Source organism: Agelaius tricolor, unplaced genomic scaffold (assembly GCF_023055355.1).
Source record: "Agelaius tricolor isolate 1412-34295 unplaced genomic scaffold, bAgeTri1.0.p SCAF_17, whole genome shotgun sequence".
In the NCBI taxonomy this organism is placed as follows: Eukaryota; Metazoa; Chordata; class Aves; order Passeriformes; family Icteridae; genus Agelaius; species Agelaius tricolor.
Window position 1 is genome coordinate 19,658,644 of NW_027269277.1, and position 24,286 is coordinate 19,682,929.

Sequence of the window (24,286 nt, forward strand, 5' to 3'; positions counted from 1 at the left end):
TGGTCTCACCTGGCAGGGTTGTAAATGACCTCAGCATGCTGGTTCCCCCCTCACCCAGGGCATGCCTCTCCATCCTCACAGGGTATATGGCTTGGGGAGGGAGATAGCCCACTCCCTCCAAGGGGTTTGGAGGTATCAACTGGAGCAACAGAGTAATTGTGGTGACAGCACATCTGGCTGAGGGCTGCCCTCCAGACACAGACCAGCAGTTGCATGATGCCTGAGAGATGATGACACAGCAGGGCCAGCCTGTCCCCAGTTAACTCCAGATATGCACAACTGACACAAGCCCCTCAGTCAGGGAAGAAAGCAGGCACATCCTGGACGACACTGGTTGAACAGGCAGGGGACATGGAGTTGCAATCAGGCCCTGGGAGCCCTGCGGTTGCCCCAGACAGGGCTGGCTATGCCCACCCAACTCCATGGTGCTGTACATAGCCATCATCAGTGGGTGCAGCAGATGTCAAGAAGGCACAGTGTCGGAATGTTCTGCTCTGCTGGAGGCACTGTGGAGCCCAGGAAATGTCTTAGCTGCTCTTGTAATTTCAAGATGCACCCCAAAGCCCTGCTTTAAGTGGGAAATGGGTGGTGGGTTTGTGAGGAGGGTGTCACTCCCTCAGGGTAAAGAAGCAAAGCATGCCCCCGCCCAGCCTTTCCAAAGGGGCAGCAGCTCCGCTTGGCACCAAGGGGATGTGGGGCACAGCCGTCTCCAGCAGACAAGGTCCCTCCAATGGAACTAGAGGTGCAGGCACCGGGGATAGATGGGGTGTTCCTGGGCTGGGGCCTATCCCAGGAAGGCCAGCTGGCTCCTGAAGCATCCCACAGACCCTGCCCCAATTCCAGTGCAGCTGGAGCAGCAGCAGCAAACAAGCTGCGTGCAGCCGCCAAGATGTTTGCTGGAGCAGAGGCACGCATAAACATTTTGTTTAATCAAGGACTCGGAGTGAACACAATGTACCCTGGCTCCGTGCAGAGGGAACAGCTGCGGCCCTGCGGGGCAGGGCCAGCGACACCGATCGGCGGTGGCAGAGCGACCTCCCGTGGCACGGTCCCGACCCCGGGGTGCTCAGCACCGTCGCTGCGGCGGCAGCAGAAGGAAGCCCCATGACACCCGAGTCCCAGCACCCTGCCCTGAAGGGAAGCTGTGCCCCGGCTGCAGGAGGTTCTGGCTGCTTCCAGGGCAGTGTGTCTGGCAGCTGTGCAAGGCTTGGTTCGGCCCGGTCCCGCTGCAGCCGTGCCGGAACCGAGGACAAGCTGGGAGAGCCCTGGGCTGCCCTGCCCGTGCGTCCGTGGGTGGTGATCTCATGGCAGTATTGTATCAAGAGAGCCCAAGACCCTGGCAGTGCCAGCTGCTGTGTTCTCACACAGGCAGGATGGGATTCCTTCCGTGCCCTCCTGCCCTTCCAGGAATGAGGTGCTGGGGCTGGGACCTCCTGTGTCCCACCAGGCCCCCTGCTCAGTGAGAGCAAAGTGAGGTCAGAAATCTTTATCTGCAAAGCCCCGAGTGAGCAGCACGGGTGCCCAACATCTGCTGATGGATCCCGGGCCAGCATGCAAGAAGACAGCTGATGGAAATGCAGAGCACAGAATCCCTCCATGGTGGATCTGGCTAAGGGCAGGCTTGGAGGAAGTGCCATCAAATTCAGGGGTTTTTTTCTGGGATCAGCTAGGAATTAAGCATCTGAGTTGTTGTGTTTAAACCTGAACCTTTAAACATCCCTTCCGACTCCCCCCATGTGCTGCACAAACCCCAGGTTTCTTTGGAAGCATTATTTTAAGGATAAGATTTAAAGGACTCCTTTCACAAAGAATTGTGCTATCAGGTTCTTTTTCTTCTTTTAATTTCCAAAAAGGTATTTTTATGCATGGGGGACTAGATTGAGAAGAGCTCCGGAGAACACTGTGAAGGCAGCCAGACTGTGGTATTGCCAATCAGCACACACCTCTTCTTCCCGCCAGCCTCCCACTCAGCTGCCAAAGCCTGTTCCATGGCTTCCCAGGCAATTAGTGGTTGCAACACATCCACACAGCCAGCAGAACCACTCCAGCTTTCCATGTGTCCTTGATAACCTCTTGTGGTTTTTAAAGCCTTTGGTTGTAATGAAGTGACTGAGGACAAGCATAAACTCCTAGAGTACAAGACCTGGAAACATGTTTTTCTTCTAAGCAGCTGGTGTTCCTTGGTGGGACAGGTCTGAATGGGTAAGCTTCACTCTGTATGTTGAGCCCCCATGCTTTTGGCAATCAGACTGGAATTAACTGGCTTCTAAGTGTGCATCTATAGTGGTGTTTGCTTGGTTGGCTGGTTATGGTAACTGAAAAACAGTCCAAATCACTTCAACCTTAGGTTTCCAGACCTTACTGCTTTATTTCTAGAGCACCTTGTATCCCATTTTTTTTCCATTTTTCATGGAAACAGAGCTCCACTGGGCTATGATGAACTCTGGCAGCCATTCTTTTTGCTCAGCTCCCAGGAAAACTCCTCACCTTGACCTAATGGAGGAGCAGCCTGAGCTGCTATCTGGGACAGCACTGATGAGCAACGGGAAGAGCCGGGACAAGAGGAGCTCACAGAGAGCAATGCAGCAGCTGATCCAGTGTGAATTCCAAAGCTCTGTTCTTGAAAAAAGACAAAGATTAAGGAAGACACTTTCCAGCAAAGAAAATGCCAGACCTTAGGGAAGGTTTCTGCAGAGCAGCAACACAGGCAGAGACCCAGGACAGAAATATTTTGGTTTGTACCCCTCTTTGCCAACATTTCGGCAGGATTTGAAGGGGGGAAACCAGCAAATCCACTAAGAGTTTGAGGAAAAAAAACTGACAAAAGTTGCTGAGATTACATTTAGGAGGGTAGTTCAGAGGAGTTTTACTATTTTAGCTCTGGAAGACAGAGGACACCTGACTTACTCCTGAGCTCTGAGGGAGCCCTTATCAGCTCCTCTCCTCTCCTCTCCTCTCCTCTCCTCTCCTCTCCTCTCCTCTCCTCTCCCCTCCCCTCCCCTCCCCGCCCCGCCCCTCCCCTGATCAGGCAGGGAGGAAAGAAAGTATCCTTGATAAGATTGTGAAAAAAGAACTACTATCAAGATCACTTTGGTGTCAGCTTAGGTTTTAGGCGACAGAGGTCGGCCGATAGCCTTCTAGGGTGTGTGTGTTGCAGATTGTTCTATAAATGCTGATATGTTGATTATTCAGTCATAAAAGATTTTCACAAGAAATGTATCCCTTTGTAGCCTTGCTTGCTGATAATTCAATTGCCAGCTGTGTGGAAAAGATGCAGTAAGGCCTGCTCGCTCACATGCTGCTTAAACCCTCGCTTTAAAAGACAGTATTTTTTTCCCCAGCATTACCAATTCTTTTGCCCTGAGGGTTGAGGATTATACAGTGCTCTTCCTGTTTCCATAATCAAGCATCTGAACGCCACAGAGCGTGTTTAAAAATAAGTGTGATAATAGCTGTATTTTATAAGGGAAAAGCTCAAGAAAAAGGCTTCGTGTTTGTAACGCAAAAGAACACTATAATTTGATGTCAACCTTAAACTGATAGTTCTTAATGTCCCGTAGTCACGTTAGACACCCAATAGAGCGTTTATTGCACAGTCTGACCCAGAGGACAGGCTTCTAGATGGGGACGGGCAACCTCGCCAGAAAGGGAAGCGTCTCCTTCCCAGTCCAGCACGGGACATTCCCGCGGGCAGCTCCGAGGCATTGCGGCTACTGGGCTCAGCCCGGCGCCTCGGGCTGTCGCCGCAACCGGCCAGGTGAGGCTGCCAGGGCAGCCCTGCCCGGGGCGCGTTTCGCTAAGCCGCACACGCCGCCCGTCGGGAGCGCCGCTGGTATCTGGCGCCAGCGCAGCTCGCCTGCCGTATGCGCCTCCGAGCCGTTGCCTTTGTCCCGGAGAGAGGAGCGGCCGGCCCGGGGCGGGTAGAGCGGGCCTGAGCGCCACGCACGAGACAGAAGGTGGTCGAGGCCGCCCTGCTCCCCGCCCCGCCGGGCATTGCTGCGTTCCCGAGGAGGTCCGGGCCGGTGCGGCCCCTGGGCACCGGCAGGGGCACCGGACGGTCGCCACGGCAACGCGGGCGGTGCGTCTCCCTGACGTCACTTCCTCGTCGCCCTGACGTCACTTCCGCCCAGGACGGGCGGGGCGGCGCGCGCAGGGCTGTCATGGCGCTGTCGCGCACGGAGCGCTGTCTTGTGTTGCTGCTGCGGCTGCTGTCGCGCGCCTGCCTCGCGCTGCTTGCGCTGCTGCCGCCGCCGCGCGCCGGCCCCGCGCGCGCCGCTCCGCGCGCCGTCCCGCCGCCGCGGCGCGCGCTCCTGCTGCTGCCCGCGCGACGCCTCGCGGAGCTGCTCCGCGCGCGGCAGGTACCACCCGCGGCCCGGGGAGGGGGAGCGCGGGCAGCGGGTCTCGGTCCGCCCAGCGCCCGCGCCTGACGGCGGGACCCGCTGTGCCCCGTGCCCAGGTGGCGTGCGTGGAGGTGGTGGAGGCGTACGTGGAGAGGATCAAGGAGGTGAATCCCCTCATCAATGCCGTGGTTAAGGACAGGTGAGCTGGAGGCAGAGGGCACCCTCGAGGAGGCAGCGGCTCTCCGCCTGCCTCCCTTCGGGCCCCACGCCCGACCGCTGCACTCCGCCGAGGGCACGGGGATCTCCGCGCCGCCACCGCAGCAGCGCCGTGCCGAGCGCCCGGCGGCGGCTGGGCCGGGATGCCGCTCCCGGCTCCGGCAAAGACCAGGCAGTCTCACTTCTCCCACAAGCTCCTGCCGCACTTGGGGTCCACCCGCCCTGCGGGGACCCCGCTCCTCTCTGATCCAGCGCCAGAACATCGCCGGGTGCTTTGTTGCAGGTTCGAGGAGGCCCTGCAGGAAGCCCGGCAGGTCGATAAGCTGCTTTCGGAGGGTCCTGGCGATGACTGCCTGGAGGAGAAGTTCCCCTTGTTGGGAGTTCCCATCACCGTTAAGGAGGCCTTTTCTCTTTATGGTGGGTTTATCTTTATGCCTCCAGTTCTTGATGTGGTCCCCAGAGTGGTGGGTGGCTGTGGCAGGTGCTTGGAAGAAAGTAGTCTCCCTTTACCCTGGTTTGCACCAAGCTCTGCCTGGGCTTCTGTGTTTGTGTAGCACATAGGCGCTACAGAGCTTGAGGTGCTTCAGAGGAGCAGCCCTCACTGGGAACCTGCTTCCTGCAGCTCTGGGTCATCTCAGGGCACTGGCCCTGATGCCACCCTCCTATTGACCTTGGCACCACAGGGATGCCCAACACCTCTGGCTTGGTCAACCGCCGCAACGTGATTGCCACCTCGGATGCCACTGTGGTATCACGGCTGAAGCAGGCAGGTGCCATCCCGCTGGGTGTCACCAACTGCAGCGAGCTCTGCATGTGGTACGAGTCCAGCAACAGGGTCTACGGGCGGACCAACAACCCCTACGACCTGCAGAGGATTGTGGGCGGCAGCTCAGGTGAACCCCAGCACCTCAGCACGGTCCTGCATGAGTGGCAGGTTAAAATGCAGTGAGGGAAGAGTTCCAAGTCTCTGCACACAGCCATTAACGTGTCCCTGGGCTCTTGTGGAGCTTACAGGCCTCTTTCCTGGGCACTGCTATAGGCTGTTGGGAGGTCTAGCTGCTTTGCCTCTTCTGGGTGTTTCATTTGGCATTGCTTCAGCCTGCCCTGTTGTACTTTGGCAGGCACATCCCTTTGGCCCACATACCCCAGCTATCCCCTATCCATTACTAAAGCCAAGGTGTTGTCCCCCACCCCTCTTGCTTTTTAGGCCCCCACCCTCCCTGTGAGGTGTTCCTGCTTTCCTGGATGATTTGCACCATAAATCTGTGGGGTTTTGCCATGTTTTCTCCTGTGCAGGTGGGGAGGGCAGTGTCCTGGCAGCTGCCTGCTCAGTCGTAGGTGTGGGCTCTGATATCGGCGGCAGCATCCGAATGCCCGCCTTCTTCAATGGAGTCTTTGGCCATAAACCCACAACAGGTAAGGTGGGTGCTGGGGTCTCCTCCTCTTCCCCACCAGCAGAAATGCCATGAGGTGGAATGGGGGCTGTGGGATGAACCCCTTCAGGACACCTCTATGCTGGTTGCTGGTGGGATTGCTGTAGGGAGTCAGCTAACTTCTTGTATGGGACAAGCCTGTTGAGGAAACACAGCTGGGGTTGGCAGTTGGGAAGCTTTTAGTGGCAGAATGCCAGGCACATGGGAGTTGGGCTGGGGTTTACCCAAGTATTGCATCCTCAGCATGGGATGTTTTCACAAGGTTGGGATCTGCTGGGACGTTTCTCTGTCTTTCAGTGTCCTGACTGGGTGCTTTTCCTCCCATCCCTACCCCGTGAACCTTGCCATCAGCACTTGTGAGGTGTACAGTCCCTGGGGAACCATGTCTCCCTGCACCCAAAGACCCCCCAGCAGGGCTGTCCCCATCTGGAGGCAATACTCAGGGTAGTATCTGACTTCTCTGCTCTCAGGGGTGGTGCCCAACGACGGCCAGTTCCCAAACGCTCATGGTGTGCGGACCAGCTACCTGTGCACGGGGCCCATGTGCCGCTACGCAGAGGACCTGGAGCCTGTGTTGAGAGTCATGGCCGGTCCTGGGGTCAGCAAGTGAGTTGTTCCCACTGCTCCAAGCTGCTGAGCTGGAGTCAGCAGCTCTCTGGTCCTCACAATGTATGAGGCCTTTGTACAAGACAGGTCTGCACCACACCCAGTTTGCTTGTTTCTGATTTCTTTCCTCTGCTGCTGGCTTCAGCAGGACCTTGGCTTCTGGGACTGCCCTTCCCACCACCCACATGCTCCCAGGAACCGCCAGCCATGGGCAGACTGATAGGTCCCCCTTCACCAGTGAGCTGCTTCCTAGCTCTGTCCCATACACCCCTCCCAGGGCTGGCCTTCCTCCTGGATATTGCAGCACCTTTTTTCCTGTTGTTGAATAAGGAGTTTTCCATCCCCACATCATGGCCAGTTCAGTTCCTTCAGTTCTTGGTCCGTGCAATCAAGTGCAACCATGCTGCGTGCCAGTGAGGAGCAGAGCGGAGATGGGGCACATGGAGCACCCTCCTTTTTGCCAACAACCTGCACACAGTTGCTCTCTCCATTACCACTTTGCTTTTTCCCAGGCTCTTGTGCAATCCCAGCCTTGGCTGCAGCCAGAGTTTGTAGTCACAAGGTGCTTCTGGAGAAATGGGAACTTTCCCAACAGAAACTTGATGGGACTGAGGGGGCAGGTGAGCAGCTGGATGTGTTGTGGGCAGTAGGTGTCTGTGTCTTCAGGGTCTCACCTTGCCACTCTGGGGACAGAACAGGGTCTCTTGAGGACACATAACAAGCATGTGAGAACCTCTAGCAGCTGCAGAGGAGCTGGGGATGGATTTTTGACAAAGCACCATTTCTTTCCCAGGCTGAAACTGAATGAGAAAGTGTCGCTGGAGAAAATCAAATTCCACTGCATGGATCATGATGGCGGGTCCATTTTTGTATCACCTGTGGACAAGGAGATCTTGCAGGCCCAAAAGAAGGTAGGAAGCAGCAGAGGATGGTACTCACTGGGGTGAGCCTGAAGATAGAACCTGGGGAGATCAGTCAAAGGAACCCTGGGGAGGGAAAAGAGCTACTTTGTGTGTGGCTCCTGCAGGAGCTGGCAAAATGAAGGGCTGGGGAGGCAGCCTTGCATCCCAGTCCTGTGCTTTCAGGGGTTAAAAAGTAGAAAGAACTTTTTCTTCTTCGGGGCTAAAGAAGACACAAGGGGAAGATCTCGCAAGTAGGTCCCCTTACTCTCTTCTCTGTAGTTTCCACGGGCTGATGGCAGGCATCAAATCTTTATGGAAACAAACCCGTCCTTGCTCTTCCCTTCAGGTGGTGCAGCACCTTGAAAGTGACCTTGGGGTCCGGGTTCAGCATGTGGCAATCCACAAGATGAAGTATTCTTTCCAGATCTGGTCAGCCATGATGTCATCCAAGGACAGTGAGGGACAGGTGTGTCAGAGTGAGTTGGCAAAGGCACAACTTTGGAGGCATCAGGGAAGAAACAGCTGTTCGGGGCCAGCTATGGAGAGCTGTAGGCTTCCCAAACCTACCCAGGGGCTTTCCCTGCTCCATGTGTCCCCCCAATTCTCTTTTCACCTCTTTTTAAAGTTGCACAGCACCTTCTCCCTTGCTGTCCTGTGGGTTGAGGCCCGAGGAGGGGCGAGGTTGTTCTGGCACATTGACCTTTTCCATGCTGGTTGGTAAGTCAGCCAAGCAGGGGGCATCCTGCCTTGCTCTTTGCCCCACACTGTGTCTTCTGACTTGTAGGCTGGGATTAACACCCTTTGGGATGCCAAGACAGGCAGGGGATGAGCAGCTTTCCAGCAGGAGGCCTGCTTGTGTAATTTTTCCCTGGCATTGCAGCTGCTGCGCTATATCTGTGCATGCAGGAAAGTACTTCGTAATAAGATAAACTTCTGGGAGTGTCATAACTTATGCATTCCTGGCACAGAGGCAGTGATGAAACAGCCCAGCCCCACCACACCAAGGAGGGCTTGTCTGGCTCCTCTGCCTCCTTCTTCTAGGTCCGATTGTCATATCACAGGAGGAAATGCCTCTGAGACATTATCCCTTGCATTGTGGGTGCTGCTCTGGGGGGGCTCTCCCATCTCCTTGCTGTCTCTGGCAGGGAAAAATGCTCCTGCTGCTGCCCTGGATCAGTGTCAGAGCTGTGGAGCACCTGATGGGCATCTCCTGTGTGAAAGTGGGAACACCTCACATTGGGATAATAAGATAACTGAAATTTCACTGTCCATTGCCAGCCTGTGCCTCCCTGCTGCATGTTGGCGTTGCTGACAGGGGGAGTGGGTGTGTTACAGGAGGCACAAAGATTCACAGACCTGCTGGGGGACCATGGGAAGCCAGTGTGGCCGCTGTGGGAGCTGATGAAGTGGCTCGTGGGGATGTCTTCTCACACTCTTCCAGCTATCGGTAATGCTGGCAGGGGCCCTGGGAAGTGCAGAGGCAGTGCTGGGGTGGGCAAGTTGTTAAATGCAGGTATTACCCTTCCAATGCCCAGTGAAGGAACTCAGGGGTTTGCCCTGAGCAGCTTCAGCCTAGTTTTGAAGGCTAGTTCAAGAGTCTGGATCTTTGATAGATGGGAGTGGGTACCTTGGAGGAAGAAGTGAGGATGATGGAGCTGGGGGCAGGGTTCACTTCTGCTGTGAGCCACACCAGAACTGTTGGAGGCTCAGAGGGCTCAGTCAGGGTCTGCACTGATCTTGTTTTATAGCAGCAGGTACTAGAGAACCCTAATTAACACTGTTGTGCTGCTGTCTAATGAGTGCTGGGGTCGTTCTGCCAGCTCTGCTCAGCCCCACTGGCTGGAAAAGCTGGAAGGAAGGAGCAGGCTGAATGCTTGTCCCTTGGCAGAGCTGGGGGAATGGTGCCCACAAAGCTGTGCTAGGGGCAATCTGCTGTGGCTACTGGCAGGAAGGGGTACTTGGGGGGGCCACCCCAAAAGCAGGGGATGTTGCATGTGGCTAGGCATTGTTTCTGCCCCACATAGACCACAGTCCTCTCATATGCTCTTGTCCCCATTTCTACCGTTTGCTGCAGCCCTGGGACTGACAGAGAAGCTGGTGAACCTCAACCTCAGTGGGAAGGCCAAGTTGGTGAGCATGGGGAAGAGCTTACAGGAGGAGATGGAGGCACTGCTGGGGCCAGATGGGGTGCTCCTCTACCCCTCACACCCCACCGTCGCCCCCAAGCACCACTCCCCCATCTGCATGCCCTTCAATTTTGCCTACACAGGTGAGCAGCCCTGGCTCCTGTGGGGTTGCAGCTAGGGCTACCAAAATGATCTCCCTGTGGCAGCAGTGTGGGCTGGCAGCTGGGGTGTTGTATCCAAAGTGTTTGCATTGCTGACGGTGGGCTGTGCAACAAAGAGAGGTGTCTTGTCTTGGAGTGAAGGTTGTCGTGCTTCATACTGTGTGGCATCTTTTACCTTTTGCCAAAGGTGCCTGTCCACGGCAGGGCAGGTGTAACTTTGTGTGTGATATTGGGGTTTAGCAGGAACCTGAAACCTGCCATCTCATGGGGTACAGCCTGGGGCCCCTTGTGTGGTTCCCATGTGGTGTCAGTGCTGCCTTGCTTTGTGGAGTGATGGAGAGCTGGTGCCTGGCACAGGAATGTCCCAAATTTGGCATGCCACAGTGTATGCCATCCCTCATGGATGCTGTTTATACACATGATGTGGGTGCTGGGAATCTCTGGCCAGTGATGTCCCTTGTCACCATGTCTCTGCACTGCTGCATGAAGCACCAGCTCCCAGGATCTTGGTGCTGTGTATGGCAGAGCTGCCTGCCCAGGGTGGGAGAGCCAGGCAGTGATGTATCCCAGTCTTTGTGCTCACTCTGATCTATCCAACCTTCTCTCTTGCAGCCATCTTCAATGTCCTGGGCCTGCCGGTGACACAGTGCCCGCTGGGGCTGGGCAGCGAGGGGCTGCCACTGGGCATCCAGCTGGTGGCGGCCTCCTACAATGACCACTTGACACTGGCGGTGGCCCGGTACCTGGAGAAAGCCTTTGGAGGATGGGTTTTGCCAGGGGAAGTTTAATCTTGGGTGACAGGGACAGAGGCAGTGACAAGTGCTGATGCTTGATCCCATCATGGCACTGCCTGCTCCCTCTGCATCCCCCTGCACCCTGCTGGGAGTGGCTGGTGGTGTCTCCAGCGCAGGAACAGCTGGACCACTGCCACTGAGTCCTCATCCCTGTGGCACCCTCTGTCAGGGAGAGACCTGCCTTTCCCGAACCCCTCAGGAGCCCCAGTGCCACAGTCTGAGGATGCTCTGCCTGCATCCTGTCTGCAGTGGGCACCCACCCACCTTTTCCAGACCATGGAGTTGGCCAGCTCTGTAACCTTTCTGCTTTCAAAGTGCTGAGTGAGAGCTGGGCAGAGGACATGCTTCCAGATTGCTGAGGGCAGCTGTGCAGCACCCCTCGGGGCTGCCTGGGCCCATGGGGGTCCTCTTTGGCCTGACTCTACCCACAGGGCTGGACTGTGCCTGCTGCACCCAGGCTTGTTAGCCCCCACAGTCCTTCCAGGCTCCTGCAGGCTTCCACCCACCCTTTGACCAAAAAGGGAGAGGGGTTGAGGGGGCTGGAGGAGCCATAGGCCTGCCTCACCAACAGCGCTTTGTGGGGTGGTGGATGCTGGGCTCTGCAGTGTGTGCAGCTGTCAGGCACAGCTGGGAGCATTTCAGCACTGGTATTCAGCCAGGCATTAAAGAGCTTGTCCAGTCTACTGTGGCTATGTGTCCTTTTCCTCATGGCTGTCTGCCTTCCAGCTCCTGCCAGGCCCCAGCCCCATTTCTACCAGCGATGTATCAGGGCTACCCAACACTGCTGGCCATTGAAGTGGTGCAGGGACAAGAGTGGAGATGCTGGCATTGCCCCCCGGGGTGGCACTTGGCCACTCTAGGGCTCTTGTTTTGGAATGCCCAGGCCAACAGTGACTGCTGGGCCCTGGGCAGAGTTGAATGGTGCTTATGAGCCCCACAATGCTGCCATCAATGGCTCTGTTAGTCCTGCAATGGTTGCGCAGTTCTTGGGAAGCACAAGTTTAGCTGTGTTTTGTCCCATTGGGCTGCCAGAGGCCTGGAGCTCTTGAGGTGGTGCAGAGCCACGTGCAGGTCCCTCATGGTCACCAGGGCAAACTGAGGGGGCCCAGCCTGCAGCATTGGTCTTGGCAAGGATAAAACCTGCTACTGTTTTTGCTGGGATGTCCTGGCCTGTGTCTGCTCTGCCATGTGTCACCCCTGGCCTGAGCCCTTGCTCCTTTCTGTCCCCACACCACTGATGGTCTGTGCCGGGGTAGTGCATCTGCTGGGATGGTGTGCTGGGACAGGCTGTGCCTCAGCTCTGGTGTGCAGAGGGCACTGCTGAGCACCCGTGCCCAGCTGGGATGGTTCTAATGAGGAAGCAAGGAAGGAAAAAACAAACCCTGGCTCAGCAAAGGAGGTACAAACCGCCCAAGTCAAATCACGCCTCCCAGCGTGGTGGCACAGACAACACAGACTGTCCCCCGTCTGGAGGAAGCCTGGCAGCTGAGCAGACCGTGGTAACGCTTCCAGTGAACACTCGGAGCCAAACGTGAGGTTGCTGAGCTGAGGGTGTTGTGTTTAACAGTGTGGTTGATGAGGTGGGTTTCTGATACTGCAGAGGGGTAGAGAGGAAATCAAGGATCAAGGTTGGGGGGAGTGCTGGTGCTGCAGGGTAGTGTGATGGGGATACAGAAAAGGAGAGGATGTGCAGAGCAGAGGGGGTTAATCCCCACAATCTCAGTTAATGCCACAACGGAGGGAGAGTTGCTGGGATTTTTCCTCTGGCCATGGCAGAAGGGGAACAGATGTGCTGGGGTTCAGAGGGGGGCTAGCAGGGACTGGCCTGCAGTCACCCTTGCTGCTTCAGGGAAGCATTGCCTCCCTTGTGCTGCCTTCTGCAGTGAGAGCAGCCCTGTCCCTGCCTGCACAGGCAGCCAGTCCTAGGGTCTCATCAGTTCCCCGACTCTGTGCCTCTGTAAGCCCCAGGAGCAACCCTGGAGGCTCTTTCTCCCTCCGGGCAGAAATACTGCCTCCTTCAATGGGCTCTGTTGCAAAGCCAGGAGGGTTCTTGGTCTCAGCGAGGGGGGAATCCCTAGGCCGACTGCCTGTGCTTCAGCTCTGGTGTTTCAGAGCTCGGCCCTCACCCACAGTTTGCAGCTGCATGTCCCTGCTTGTTGACTGTTCCTCCTTGTTTTAAACTCTTAATCCTGCAAAGGACAGAGAAAACATGGAGGCAATGTTTTGTATCCACGTGCTGAGGTGCTTGCGCTTGTAATAGTGAAAAGTTGGTGTGAAATGGGAAGAGGGAGAAGCAGTGACAGTGGTGAGCCAGCCCCACTGGTGTCCCATCTGGTCAGGGGTGCTCCCCCCCCTCTGCCTCTGGAGGTGGCCCTGGGCTCCCCACCTTCATGGGGGAATGTGTCCCCACAACCACAAGGTTGGTGTTGGTAGCCTCAAAGCCCTTGCATGTCTGCTCCAGGAGAGGAAGATTACCTCCATGACCAGCAAGAGCAGGGCAAGATTCCTGGTGGCTGAATGGTGGGGCAAGACCAAGGTAAGAAGGGACTGGTCAGGTACAGGTGCCCAGCTGGACCAGCCTCTGCTGTGGTTCACAGTCTGAGGTCTCTGCTTACAACCCTCATTGTGCCCCATTTTGCCTTGAGGGTGATGTCACACATGGTGCCCTCCCCATACCGGGGAGTCTGTGGGATGGCTGGGGCTGTCCTGGCAGTGGTGTCACAGGTTGTGCCAGTGTGAGTCATGCCCAGAGCTGGGCTGAGTCACCTCCCCAGTGGTGTGAGCCTCAGGTGAGGAGCTTTCTCAGACCCACATCCTGGTGACAAAGGCAGTGTGACATCTCACCGCGGGGTGCCAGAGGTAGGTGCAACAGAAGGTTGCTGCAGCATGTGCATAGTGCCATAGCAGTGTGGCAGCTGCCCACTGTCCCTGTGGGTCTACTTACCACCACAGCCCTGAGGGTACCTGCCCTGTGGCACCCCCAGAATGCAGCAGAAGGTCCCCTGCCCTCCATAGTGGACACCTCTGTGCCACAATAGGCATGTGGGCTCCATGGGGCAGTGTCACTGGCTGAAGTTTCTGTTTTTAATCCCAGGTCCCAGCAGCACATTATGTCTGTGGGTAGCAGAACAGCTCCAGCACACCCATCCCTTTCCATGGCCCCCAGCACAGCTGCGTAGTGCTGGGGCAGATGGATGGGCTGTGGTAGGATGAGCCCTGCCCTGCTCCTGCTGCTCTCCCTGGCCAGCTGCTCCCTGCTCCAGGGTAAGCCAGTGCTGAAGCTGTCACCACAGTCTGGGGGGGGGGGGGGGGGGGCTGGCTGGAGGAGGCACAGGGACACCTCTCAAACCTATTGAAGGTACCTGTGAAGAGGAGAGGCCCAAGTGGTCGTCAAGGAATGATGAGAAAGAAAACCCCCGGGTCAGCAGCAGCTGTGTCAGGGTGTTGTCTCTCCTGTTTTGTCATCTGTGTCTCTGCTTTGGCAGAAGTGTGGAGAGGGTGTTCTCAGTGTGTGACCAATTGGGGAGGATACAGGTGCTGAGCACCTACTTTGAAGTCAGTGTTTGCCCATGCTGGGATGAAGCTGAGGAACCTGTGCCACAAGGGGACCCTGCAGGACACTGCCTCATACCCCTCTGCTCCCTCCCCAGGGACGCTACTGAGGCCACGGCGCGTCAGGCTGGAGGCACAGAACTTCCACGTCTTGCTGCGCTGGGAGCCAGACCCCAGCTCACCCAGCTCTGCCACCTATGAGGTGGAGTGGAGGAACAGGTGGGTGGGGAGGAGGGGGTGAAGGGGTCTGGTCCTCTTACACCCTGGCAGAGGCTGTTGGGGACCCCTAGCAGCCAGAGGACTGTTATCTGGCTGTAAATGCCACAGGGTAACAGAGCAGTGGAGTTGGCAGGGATTGGCTAGTCCTACCACTGCACATGCAAGGTCAACTCAGGAGTGTGTCCTGGTGGGTTTTGAACAACTTCAGGACAATATCCCTGGACAGCTTGGTTCCTTTCCTGGTCACTATCCCAATAACAAACTAAGGGGTTGCTTTTGGACTGGGGTTTTGAATTTGGTTTTTTTTCCCATTATGCTAAATGGGATTTCCTGTATTTCAACTTGTGTCCACTGCCTCTTGTACTTTTGCTGGACACCACTGACTCTATCTTCTTCTTGTCTTGATAAGACCCCCCCCCCCCCACCCACAGTCACCTTTCTCTGAGGCTCAAGCTGTCACCACTCACTCAGTTTCCCTCGTAGCACAGAGCCTCAACAGCCTCAACTCCTTGGTGGGTTCTCCCTGCCACAGCTGTGTGGTTTTTCATTGTGGAGAACACAGGTCAGGGCACAGTGCCAGATGCCATCTGTCCCCAGGAGAGAGTCAACTTGCTGGTGACCCCCCTCCTCACACATCCCGGGGACACTGTTAGCTGATGCCTGGGCTTTCCTACACTTTCCACCCAGGCAGGATGGCAGTGGCTGGGCAGCCCTCCCTTTGGGCTGGGAGGATGCTGAAAAGAAGCAATCCCTGTGCTTTCTCCCTGGGCAGAACCTCAAACTGGACCAAGGCAGGTGCCTATGGGGGGAACAACAGAAACTCCTGTGTGTGTGAGCTGTATTTTGACAGGATTCATGATATCTACTGGGCACGGGTGAGAGTGGTGGCCGGAGGTGAGCAGTCCGAGTGGGCCATTTCCAGCGAGCTGCAGCTGTACAGAGACAGTAAGGACTGGGGAGCTTCTCCAGTTGGGCTCTTCCTGGGGGGCTGATGGGGAGAGGGGACCTTGGAGAGATCTGATGGGATACAGTGGGAAAGCATATTAGGATACTGGAGGGAAAAGAGCCCTAACCAGAGGAAAGGGATAAGGCAGAGCTGCTGGAAGACAGCTGGGTGAAGAGCAAAAGGACAGAGAAGACACAGGGAGGTGATTGGTAGGAGGCCCCAGGCCAGCAAGGCACAGGGAGAATTTGGGTCTCTGGGGAATGCATCAAGATGGGGCAGGAAAGAGGATATGCCTCCAGGCTTGGCTTTTGAAAGGCTCATCTTCCTCCCCTGTCATGGTCTGGGATGAAGCACGGGCAGACCCTCTGGTGATCCTTTCATCCTGACTATTGTGTTTGCCTGGTGTGGGAATGTGCCTCTTCTCAGTCAGACCAGCTGTTCTGTCCAAAAAACCTAGTAGTCTCCTGAAGCTAGAAAATTTTCAGGACCCTCCTCTGACCTCCATCAGAGGGGTTGTTGCAATAAACAGAATGTGTAAGATAAATGGATTCTGTGCTGGTTATTTGTGTTCCCTTGTTCATTCCCTTTGCATCCAGCTGGCATGGAAGTGGGTGCATTCAGTTAGGAAGTGATTGCTGGCCTTGGTAGTGGGGTCTCCAGACCCTGGTAGATGGCTCAGGGGTGAAGGTCTCAGCAGAGGGAGCTGGTGGTGCCACAGGTCTGTCGGTGTGAAGAGGAGGCAGAAGCAGCACTAGCTGTCATGAAGATGTGGTGGCTGCCATTCCTAGAGCTGGTTTCAGGGCACAAAGTGCCATCAGGCAAGACCTGAGGAACTTCTGTGCTCTGGGAGGGAAATGTCAGACAGAAAAATAGAATTTCTAGAGAAACAAAATGTCTGCCTTCCTTTGAAGGCCTTAATTTTTGATTTTTTTTCCCCTTCCCTACAGCAATTGTTGGCCCTCCCAAGCTGTCTTGGCTGCTCCAGGACCAAATCCTCAGCATAAACATCATCACACCACCCACTCCCTACCAGAGAAGGACTGGTTCCTACAAGCCAGTCAACCGAGTGCTGCTGAAGCTGTGGTACTGGCTGCACCTGTATGAGGGGGACCTGCTTGTCCAGCAGGTATGTGTGCTAGCTGGGCAGGGCCCAGAGGTGCAGGGCTTGCACAAGCTTTCCTGGTGCAGCAAAGCTACCATCTCAAGTTGTAGTGGTGTGGGGGTGCCTGTGCTGCAGCCCTGCCCACACCTGGCTGCACATGCAGGTGTGAGGTGCTGTGCACCCCCAGTCTGGGGCTCCCACCTCAGCAAGGCAGGAGACCACTTCCCTCCCCTGAGTAAGAAGAACAGGACTGGTTCTGTTCAGATGAAAAGTGATGCCAGAGGTGTTTCAGGAGATGCTCTAGGACCTGAACACCTCCTGGGGCAAAGAACTGAGTGTTGGAGGTGCCCGGGAGGAGGGACCATGGGGCAAGTGGGATGTTGAGGCTGCACAGAGCAGTGGAGCCATGCCCAAACCCCACCTCCAGCTTCTGTGGCCAGCTGTTCCATCTGCTTTCAGGTGCCCTGCAAACAGAGCAGCGAGGAAGTGCCTTGCACCTTTGGGCACCTGAAGCCCAGCACACAGTACTGTGTCCGGACGATGGCTGCAGACATTGCCAGGGAGCGGAGCCGGGAGGCTGAGCAGTGCCTGGTGACTCCAGCAGCCCCTTCAGGTGGGAGGACTCTCACCAACTCAGCTGGCACGGTTGCATCTCAGATCCTGCTCACAGCACAAACTTGTGTGGAGGTGTGAATACCTCACCCCCAGCCACTGTAGTCAGGGTTATGGCCCAGTGCTGCCCAGTGGGGACCTCTCATGGTGATGCTTTCTTGTTATCTGCCTTGGGCTTGCCTCCTGAAACATCCCAGTGTGACATGGATGGGAAGCACTGACAGAGAGTGGGGTGGGAGGGATGTGGTTGAGTGACCCCTCAGCCTGCTGTGATGTCCTGGCAGGCTTTCCATGGGTCCTTGCTGTGCTGAGTGCCTTCTTCCTGCTGCTGCCGCTAAGTGTGGCTGGGATCTGCTTCATGCTGCTGCATGTCTTTCCCAATCCTCCGGAGATGTGCCTCCCAAAAGCACTGGTGAGTGATGATCCTCCTCCAACTTCCACCTTGTGTGTAGCCATAGCCAAGCCAGGGTTCCCTGCATTTGCAAGGGTTCAGCACCTCCTTTCCTCCAACTCTCACATCACCAAGCCCATTTTAGTACCCAGGTGTCTCCCCTGCCGTCTGAACCACTGTCTCCCAAGAAGAAGGTACTGGTGGAGGGCATTGGCCAGCCATGGGTCACAGCAGAGGATGGGGTCTCAGGCAGTGGAGCCCTTGGTGTTCAGCATAGTTTGTAACAACCCCTTAGCTGGCAGGGCTTTAGCCAGCTGAGGCTGACCATGTCACTGCTTTTGTTTTTGCAGACTCTCCAGAACAGCGAGCTGAGTGTGGCCATGCAGGTGCCTCCACTCCAGCTTGAGGAGGACCCACTGGCCCTGCTCCTGCAGACTGTGCTCCCCTCCCACGGGCCATCCACAGCTGTGCAGGCATCAGCCACGGTCCCACGGCTCCTGCAAGGCCTTGTCCAGGATGTGAGTGGCTACTGTGCCAATGGGTTTGGCCCAAACTGCACTGAGGGAAGGGACCCATCCTGCACCCACAGTCAGCTGGGGCATGCCTTAGGTTCTCAGGTCCCCTCACAGCTGGAGAAGGATGAGGAGGCAGGTGATGGGGATGATTTGCCAGAGCAGCTGGTGCTAATGGGACTGTCTGGACACAGCTACATAGGTGACAGGGACAGCCAGATACCTAAAATATGGCTCCCCCTGCACCTCCAGCTTTATTCTAAATGCCAGTGCCCAATTCTGGGAGCAGACAGCCACCTGCCTCTGCCCGTGCCAAGCAGAAGCTGCAGCCAGGAGCACCTGCAGGAGAGTCTGGCCACGACTGGGCACTGGATCCGGCTCAGCTCCGTGAGGCTCCTGCCCAGCGCGGAGACAGAGGGAGGGCAGCGCCTCTGTGTTCCCCAAACCCTGCGGGGCGGCGGGACTGACCCAGAACAAGGTGACAGCACCGTGCAGCGAGGCTACCCGGAGCAGGGAGAACCGTGTCTGTGCAGCCCCTGCCGGCTGCCCCCCTCGCCCCGCAGCGTCCTGCGGACAGTTCCCTTCTCCGGCTACGAGCCCCGGGCCCCAGAGGGCAGCGAGCTTTAGCGAGCAGGGCAGGCTCCAGCGCCCAGCAGAGCCCAGGGCGCCTCCCCCAGCTCCCCGGGACGGCTGTCTGGCTGTCTGGCTGTCTGTCCCAACCTGCTGGGGCAGGGCTGCGCGTGGGACCGGGGCAGGCTCCAAGGGCAGGCACAGGCACGTTCCGGGCACGGCCGCCAAGGATCCACCAAGGACGAGGGGGGATCCAGAGCTTTCCTCTGGGGATTTGGTGCTCTTGAGACACCTCATAAGGAGCATGGACCAACGCTGAACCCCCAAAACTCTTATCTAGAGATCTGTCTGTATGTGTGCATGTATGGTACAGTATCTATACTAATGTAACACTCATATATACATATATATTTGTAAAGCTCTTTAATGAAAAAAATGTTGGGGTTTTTACTTCTGTGTTGATTCTGGAAATGTTGATTCTGTGCCGGAGTTGTTTTTAAATATCACTAATTTATTCTAGAAAACTGGCTTCTCTATTCATTGTTTCTGTGTTACAGACCCAGCACAACCCTTCCCTGTGCAGCAGTCAGGAAAGGAAGGGAGTAAACTTGGGGTTTTCCAGGCAAAAAATTGCACCCACAATCTCTGTCTTGCTCTCCTGTGGGAAAAGACTGGTTTTTAGCACCAAGGGATATATTTATTATTCCTCCTGCTAGCACTGGGGTGATTTATGGCTGAGAAGCCCCTCCCTGCGGTTCTCTCCCCAGGATGTGTTTTGAGGCTTTGCCTGAAGCTACAGAGGCCAGGGGAAACCTCCTTGTGCTGTGTCACAAGCTGGAATCAGTGGAGTCAAAATGCAGTGACAAATCCAGGCTCTTGGACTCACAAAATTACTCTGGATCTGGGAACAGGTGAGAAACTGGTGTCTAGTGTCCAGGCAGCTGATGGAGGGGATGGAGGTACAGTGCTGCCAGTCTTAGGGAGCCTTTGGGGCTGTGCAGGGCCATGTTCCAACCCCGTCACTCCTGACACCCCAGCCATGTTCCATCCCTGCCTCGTACTGCAGGCTGACCCCTATAGCCCACAAGGGTCCATGGGGGAGCAGAGATCCATGTGCAGTTTAGGGAGGATCCCATACCAGATGCCCAAAGGAGGCCATGACTCTATGGGAAGATCATGACTGGAGCAAGCTCCTGGCAGGCAGGACCTGTGGCCCCATGGAGAGAGGAGACCAAGCTAAAACAGGTTTGCTAAAGCAGCTTTGGGCTGTGTCTGGCATCTGGCCCAGGTCATCTCTGACAGTCAATGTGAGGACATGTCATGTATTGAAGAAATTGAGCTGAATTAACACACACACACACACACACACACACACACACACACACAAGAGAAAGAAAAAAAGAAAAAAAAAAAAAAAAAAAAACAAAAAAAGGAAAGAGACAGTCCCAAGAGTTGCTTGAGGAACACATGTATTACCCATATGCTTTTTTCTACCTATGAAGTTGGTGTCCAGTTGTCATCTCCTTTGTCCCTCACAGTGTCTGATCTGCCTCAAGGTCATGGGGGTGAAGCCCTACATGCCTGCAGCCCTGTTTGATCAATTGCCTCATCCCCATAGCCCACAGGGCCTCCAAACCCACACTAGTCTGGAAGGCCACTGCATGGTCCCAGGCAAAGCATCTCTTAGCAGGAGCATCAGTCAGAGCTGCTGTTTGTGCCACAGGCTCGTGGCAGGAGCCACATCCCAAGCAGGACCTTGTCCAGGCCCAGCGGTGTCCATCATGTTGCTCCAGCCCCATCCTGGGTGGTTTGCCAGGACGTTGGACCAGTGCAATTGGACCAGACTGGCTCCCACAGCTGCTGTGCTGTGGGAGCTGGGCTTGCACTGGGGCACGACCGGTGCTCTGATCACAGTTGGCCAGGTCTCTGCAAGTCTGAAGAGGACCAGCTCTGTGGCTGGACAAGGGTGCTGGGGTCCCCATGGATGATTTAGGCAGTCACTCACTGGTAGCAGGGGCTTGCCCTGGCCCTCGCCCTGGACAGCTGGAATGTTCCCACTCATATAAAAGAGTTTCTCATGGGGAGTGGAAAAAGACAGAAAGGTTGTGACATTTCAAGATGCCATCAGCAGCTGAAGTTTCCAAGTGGATGCAAGAGGGGGTTTCTGCTTTGCCTCAGAGGTGCAAGTAGCATGCGGGTTTCTGCAGAATCACAGAGAAAAAGTGCAACATTCGCTGTGGGGTGAGGTCCCAGCATGTCCCAGGAGAGACCTGTCACCACTATGTGCAGCGTGGGGCCTGAGTGGAGTGTCTGAACTAGATCCCGCTTTGGTCTACCTGGCAGGTTGTTATGTGCTCACCAGGACTGGACTGTGCTGGAGGATGGACATGGGTCAGGAGTAAGCCCCCACCCCAGGCAAGACATCAGCCCCAGGCAGGTCTGCGCAGGACCCCGGACCAGTCCCTCCATCACTCAGTCACCTGCATACAGCAGGGTCCTCCCTCGGCATTCCATGCTCCCTCCACAGCCTGGAAAGGGCTGATCCAGCAACTGGGCCTTAGGCACCCAGGCCACCCTACAGCACTGTCATCGTGGAGGTCAGATGCCATCTCTGGAGCTGGCCTCACGCCCACAGCACAGCGCTGTGCCTGCAGGTATTGCTGCGGGGGCTGGTGAAAGCTCTGACTCACCATCATCCATCCCCTGTTCCTTCCTTCTCTCTGTGATGCTTTCAGATTCTGCTGGTGCCAGATCAAAGCAACAAGAGAGATGCCGCTGCAAACAGCTCTTTATTAGAAACAGTGGGTTAAGGACTGTGCAAGAGCGTATTTCTTATTACTAATTCTCAGAGAGCAGAGCTGCCAGCCCATGAAAATGGTGTACACTGGAAAATTGCTCTTTGGGGGCTAATGGGGCTTTCACAGTCACTGAGTGGGAACGATTGTACCTGACAACCGTAAGAGATGTGGTGGCTCTGAAATGATGGGGGAAAATCAAGCTCTTATATTTTGTGGGCTGGCAGTACCCAGGACCATTAGCCTTTGAAAACCATGGGAGGCAGAGCTGCAAACAGCAGGGTCTGCTCTGACCCTGTGCCCACTCTGCTCTGTCTGCTTTCTCTCCTGCCTGTCACTGCAGCTGCCCTGCCACTTCTTTGGGACAGCCCAGAGCCACTCCAAATCCTCACAGCCACTTCAAGTGCTGTCCTGCGCATCTGTATATATGGAAAAGACCTGGGACCTCACTAAGGCACTGTCACTCAGCCTCCCTGTGCAAGTTGCCTTTGATGGGTCTATAGCTCCAGGTAGGTCCCTGAAGCAGCACAGAGCAGCAGCATCACAGCTGGACCCCATCCTTCAGCCCCAAAAGACTTTGTGGGTTGACAGGTCTGAGCTGCAACATCCAGACCACTGACTCCTGCTGCACCTCCCTCTCAGTGATCTAAGCTGCTTGCCTTGGTTGGGAAGATGAGCAGGATGTGGGTAGGGACTGTGAGAGCCCCAAAGGCTGGAGCCTGAGTGTGGTGTGTTTAGAGGATATGCATGAAGAGGGGTGCAGAGCTGACAGGCTGCAGAGAAGTGAATTTGGTTGCTCAGACCTGTGTGGTTTCTCTCCATGCAGGAGCTTTCCTGCAATTCAGTGGATTGGGACCCAAGCAGGGAGGTTGGGACATTCAGGTCACCCCAGGAGACTGTAGAGCAAAATTGGTCCTACTTCATGTGCTGGTCTGGGTGTGCCCTCACCTGGGGATGCGTGGCAAGTGTCTGCACTCAGAAGGTGCCAAGGGCACCTGACAGATTCATATACCATCTAGCTTGGTCACCAGGTCCCCTTACTCTGCAGGCCAACCTCCCCTGTCTTGTCCTCACCACTCACCACTGCTCTTCTAAGGGTCTGTGACACACGGCCAGTTCCTGTGTTTCCCATCCTTCAGATGCATGGGGATAGGGGATTTCTGGTCCTGCAGCCTATGGGAATGGCAGCTCAGCTTAACACTTTCTCACTTCCTGGCACTGCTCCCGTAGCTCTCTGGAGCTCATCATTCATGCTCCTGGTGACAGACAGGACCAGCAAGCTGCCCTCTGAGTTGGGTGCATATTGGCTCATGATGCACTCTGAGTTGGGGTGGGGGGGGGTTGTGTGCTTCCTCCTCATGGCACCACAGCAAATGGCATGAGCCTGTCTCCAGGATTTTTCATTCTGTGACATAAAACCTGGCAGGATTCTGATTTTTTCCATCCTCTATTTTCCAGAGGATGGAAAACAGGCTAGATAAAGATTTTTGTTAGGAGAAAAATCCCAGCTGGGTGGCATGCCCACTTGAAATGGATGATAGATTCATCTCAGCTGTTTTCCAGTTATATCCATGCCTGACAGATGGGGACTGGCAAACAGAGGTAACCAATGATCTCTGGATAATGTACCTTCAACCACTCCACGAGAAATGAGAGCCTCTGTTTTGTGGTCAGCAGGGTCACAGTCAGCCTCGTGATTAAATAATAGAGGCTCAGGCTCTATTAAATAATAGAGGCTCAGGCTGCTCATCATCCTGTCCCGTCTTGCACAAGAAAGTCCCAGTGTGATGTCCAACCCCATAAGATGAGAGGACACAATAGACTGAGAAACGTGGATCTCATGCCAAGACTTCAGAGAGACTTTCCATGTGTCACCTATGAAGCAAGCACTGTTCAACCTGTCTGAGCCCCAGCCTCGGTGCAGGTAGGGAAAGGCACAGAACAAGTTGCCCTGTCTCCTCTCCTCCATGAATAACACCTCAGGATTTTAGGCTCTTGAAAGTTTAAAATGTTCTTCTGCCTGTCAGTCACTTCCCAAATGCCCTCAGGAAATGTGCTCAGTGAGGTAGGGCATGAGCTGCAGTCACAACTAGAAGGGCCTGGTTGAGGTCATTCTAGCTGGATTTCTCTGAATTAAAGCCTTTCAGGGGAAGAGAAGTAATTAGAAGCATTTCTAGTTGGCTGATAGCATGGTAATTTGAAATTGAAGTCAGGGGAAAAAAACAAGATCTCTAATGGGAACTGGAAAAACCTCAACACAGGAGAACTGGGCCAGGTCCCAGCTGACACAGCCAGTGGCTGGGGGCTGCCTCTGTACCTGCAACTTTGGGAAGAGTGTGCACCACCTCAGTGCTGTTGTCTCAGAAAAGCCATCTTTCATGACCCTGTCTCATGGATGGTGTTTTGGGACATTGGACAACCAGCCTCCATCACTGCCTGCCTTTTTTCCAGAGAGCAAGGATGAGTATTTCCCTCTCCAAAACTCCCCAGACCCCAGCACTTGCTCTGAATTGGGCCACTTTGCTGTTGCTGTGAAGCCCAGACTGACCTCTCCAGTCTGCAGGGGCATCCACCCCAGGAGTGTCCCCTGATGACCCCAGCCAAGGAGTCTAGGATTACATCAGCTACCTGAAGCTCCCAGACACATCCTCCAGAAGGACGAACTGCACGGCCAGCTTCTAGGATGAAGAGGAGAGGCTCCTCCGAATGCTAGCAAGATCCAATACTGCTTCAGCAAGGAAGCTCTTGGCAGCAGAGGATAAGTCTTGTCACTGGCTGAGTCCTGTCTCCAGGGACCGGAGCATGCACTGAGAATCAGCTTGGGATGCCCAGATGCCCAAAGGCTTTGTCACTGCCCTCCTGCTGCTGTGAGATGTGAAAGGAGCAGAAGACACGTGGTAGCCCTCAGGAAGGAAGATCATGCAAAAAGAAAGCATGGATCCATGTGTTTTGTCCAAACCTTGGCCTCATGTTCTCTTCTGATCAACCTCCAAACCCCACTGGAGCCAG

At 55.5% G+C, this 24,286-nt stretch overlaps 2 protein-coding genes across 9 annotated transcripts; both read left to right on the plus strand.

Annotated features, from left to right (window-relative positions):
- Positions 1 to 4,138: 4,138 nt before the first annotated feature.
- FAAH2 (fatty acid amide hydrolase 2) lies at positions 4,139 to 11,261 on the plus strand. Of its 5 annotated transcripts, none has more exons than XM_071442871.1 (11): positions 4,139 to 4,358; positions 4,457 to 4,539; positions 4,840 to 4,973; positions 5,240 to 5,449; positions 5,853 to 5,972; positions 6,460 to 6,595; positions 7,389 to 7,506; positions 7,844 to 7,963; positions 8,776 to 8,944; positions 9,572 to 9,766; positions 10,397 to 11,261. In XM_071442871.1, the coding sequence occupies exons 1-11, from the start codon at positions 4,161 to 4,163 to the stop codon at positions 10,570 to 10,572; spliced, it is 1,659 nt and encodes a 552-aa protein (XP_071298972.1). In that variant the 5' UTR covers positions 4,139 to 4,160; the 3' UTR covers positions 10,573 to 11,261. The 5 variants fall into 5 exon arrangements, with proteins under 5 accessions (XP_071298972.1, XP_071298974.1, XP_071298975.1 ...); XM_071442872.1 differs by having other exon boundaries at positions 4,140 to 4,358; positions 8,833 to 8,944; XM_071442873.1 differs by lacking the exon at positions 7,844 to 7,963 and having other exon boundaries at positions 8,833 to 8,944.
- A 126-nt stretch (positions 11,262 to 11,387) lies between these two features.
- LOC139597469 (uncharacterized) lies at positions 11,388 to 19,918 on the plus strand. 4 transcript variants are annotated; one of them, XM_071442879.1, is made up of 7 exons: positions 11,388 to 13,842; positions 14,229 to 14,349; positions 15,037 to 15,294; positions 16,243 to 16,421; positions 16,857 to 17,010; positions 17,294 to 17,421; positions 17,751 to 19,918. In XM_071442879.1, exons 2-7 carry the CDS (start codon positions 14,328 to 14,330, stop codon positions 18,537 to 18,539), a joined length of 1,530 nt encoding a protein of 509 aa, XP_071298980.1. In that variant the 5' UTR covers positions 11,388 to 13,842; positions 14,229 to 14,327; the 3' UTR covers positions 18,540 to 19,918. The 4 variants fall into 4 exon arrangements, with proteins under 4 accessions (XP_071298980.1, XP_071298977.1, XP_071298978.1 ...); XM_071442876.1 differs by having other exon boundaries at positions 15,122 to 15,294; XM_071442877.1 differs by having other exon boundaries at positions 15,200 to 15,294.
- The last annotated feature ends 4,368 nt before the right edge of the window (positions 19,919 to 24,286 follow it).

Bases quoted from the DNA above. Each gene is read 5' to 3' on its own strand.
- FAAH2 (XM_071442871.1), top strand. From the start codon at position 4,161: ATGGCGCTGTCGCGCACGGAGCGCTGTCTTGTGTTGCTGCTGCGGCTG. The intron at 4,359-4,456 runs GTACCACCCGCG...CCCCGTGCCCAG, and splicing joins AGCTGCTCCGCGCGCGGCAG to GTGGCGTGCGTGGAGGTGGT. The intron at 7,507-7,843 runs GTAGGAAGCAGC...TCTTCCCTTCAG, and splicing joins TCTTGCAGGCCCAAAAGAAG to GTGGTGCAGCACCTTGAAAG.
- LOC139597469 (XM_071442876.1), top strand. From the start codon at position 13,773: ATGGGCTGTGGTAGGATGAGCCCTGCCCTGCTCCTGCTGCTCTCCCTG. The intron at 13,843-14,228 runs GTAAGCCAGTGC...CTCCCTCCCCAG, and splicing joins CAGCTGCTCCCTGCTCCAGG to GGACGCTACTGAGGCCACGG. The intron at 14,350-15,121 runs GTGGGTGGGGAG...CTCCCTGGGCAG, and splicing joins GAGGTGGAGTGGAGGAACAG to AACCTCAAACTGGACCAAGG.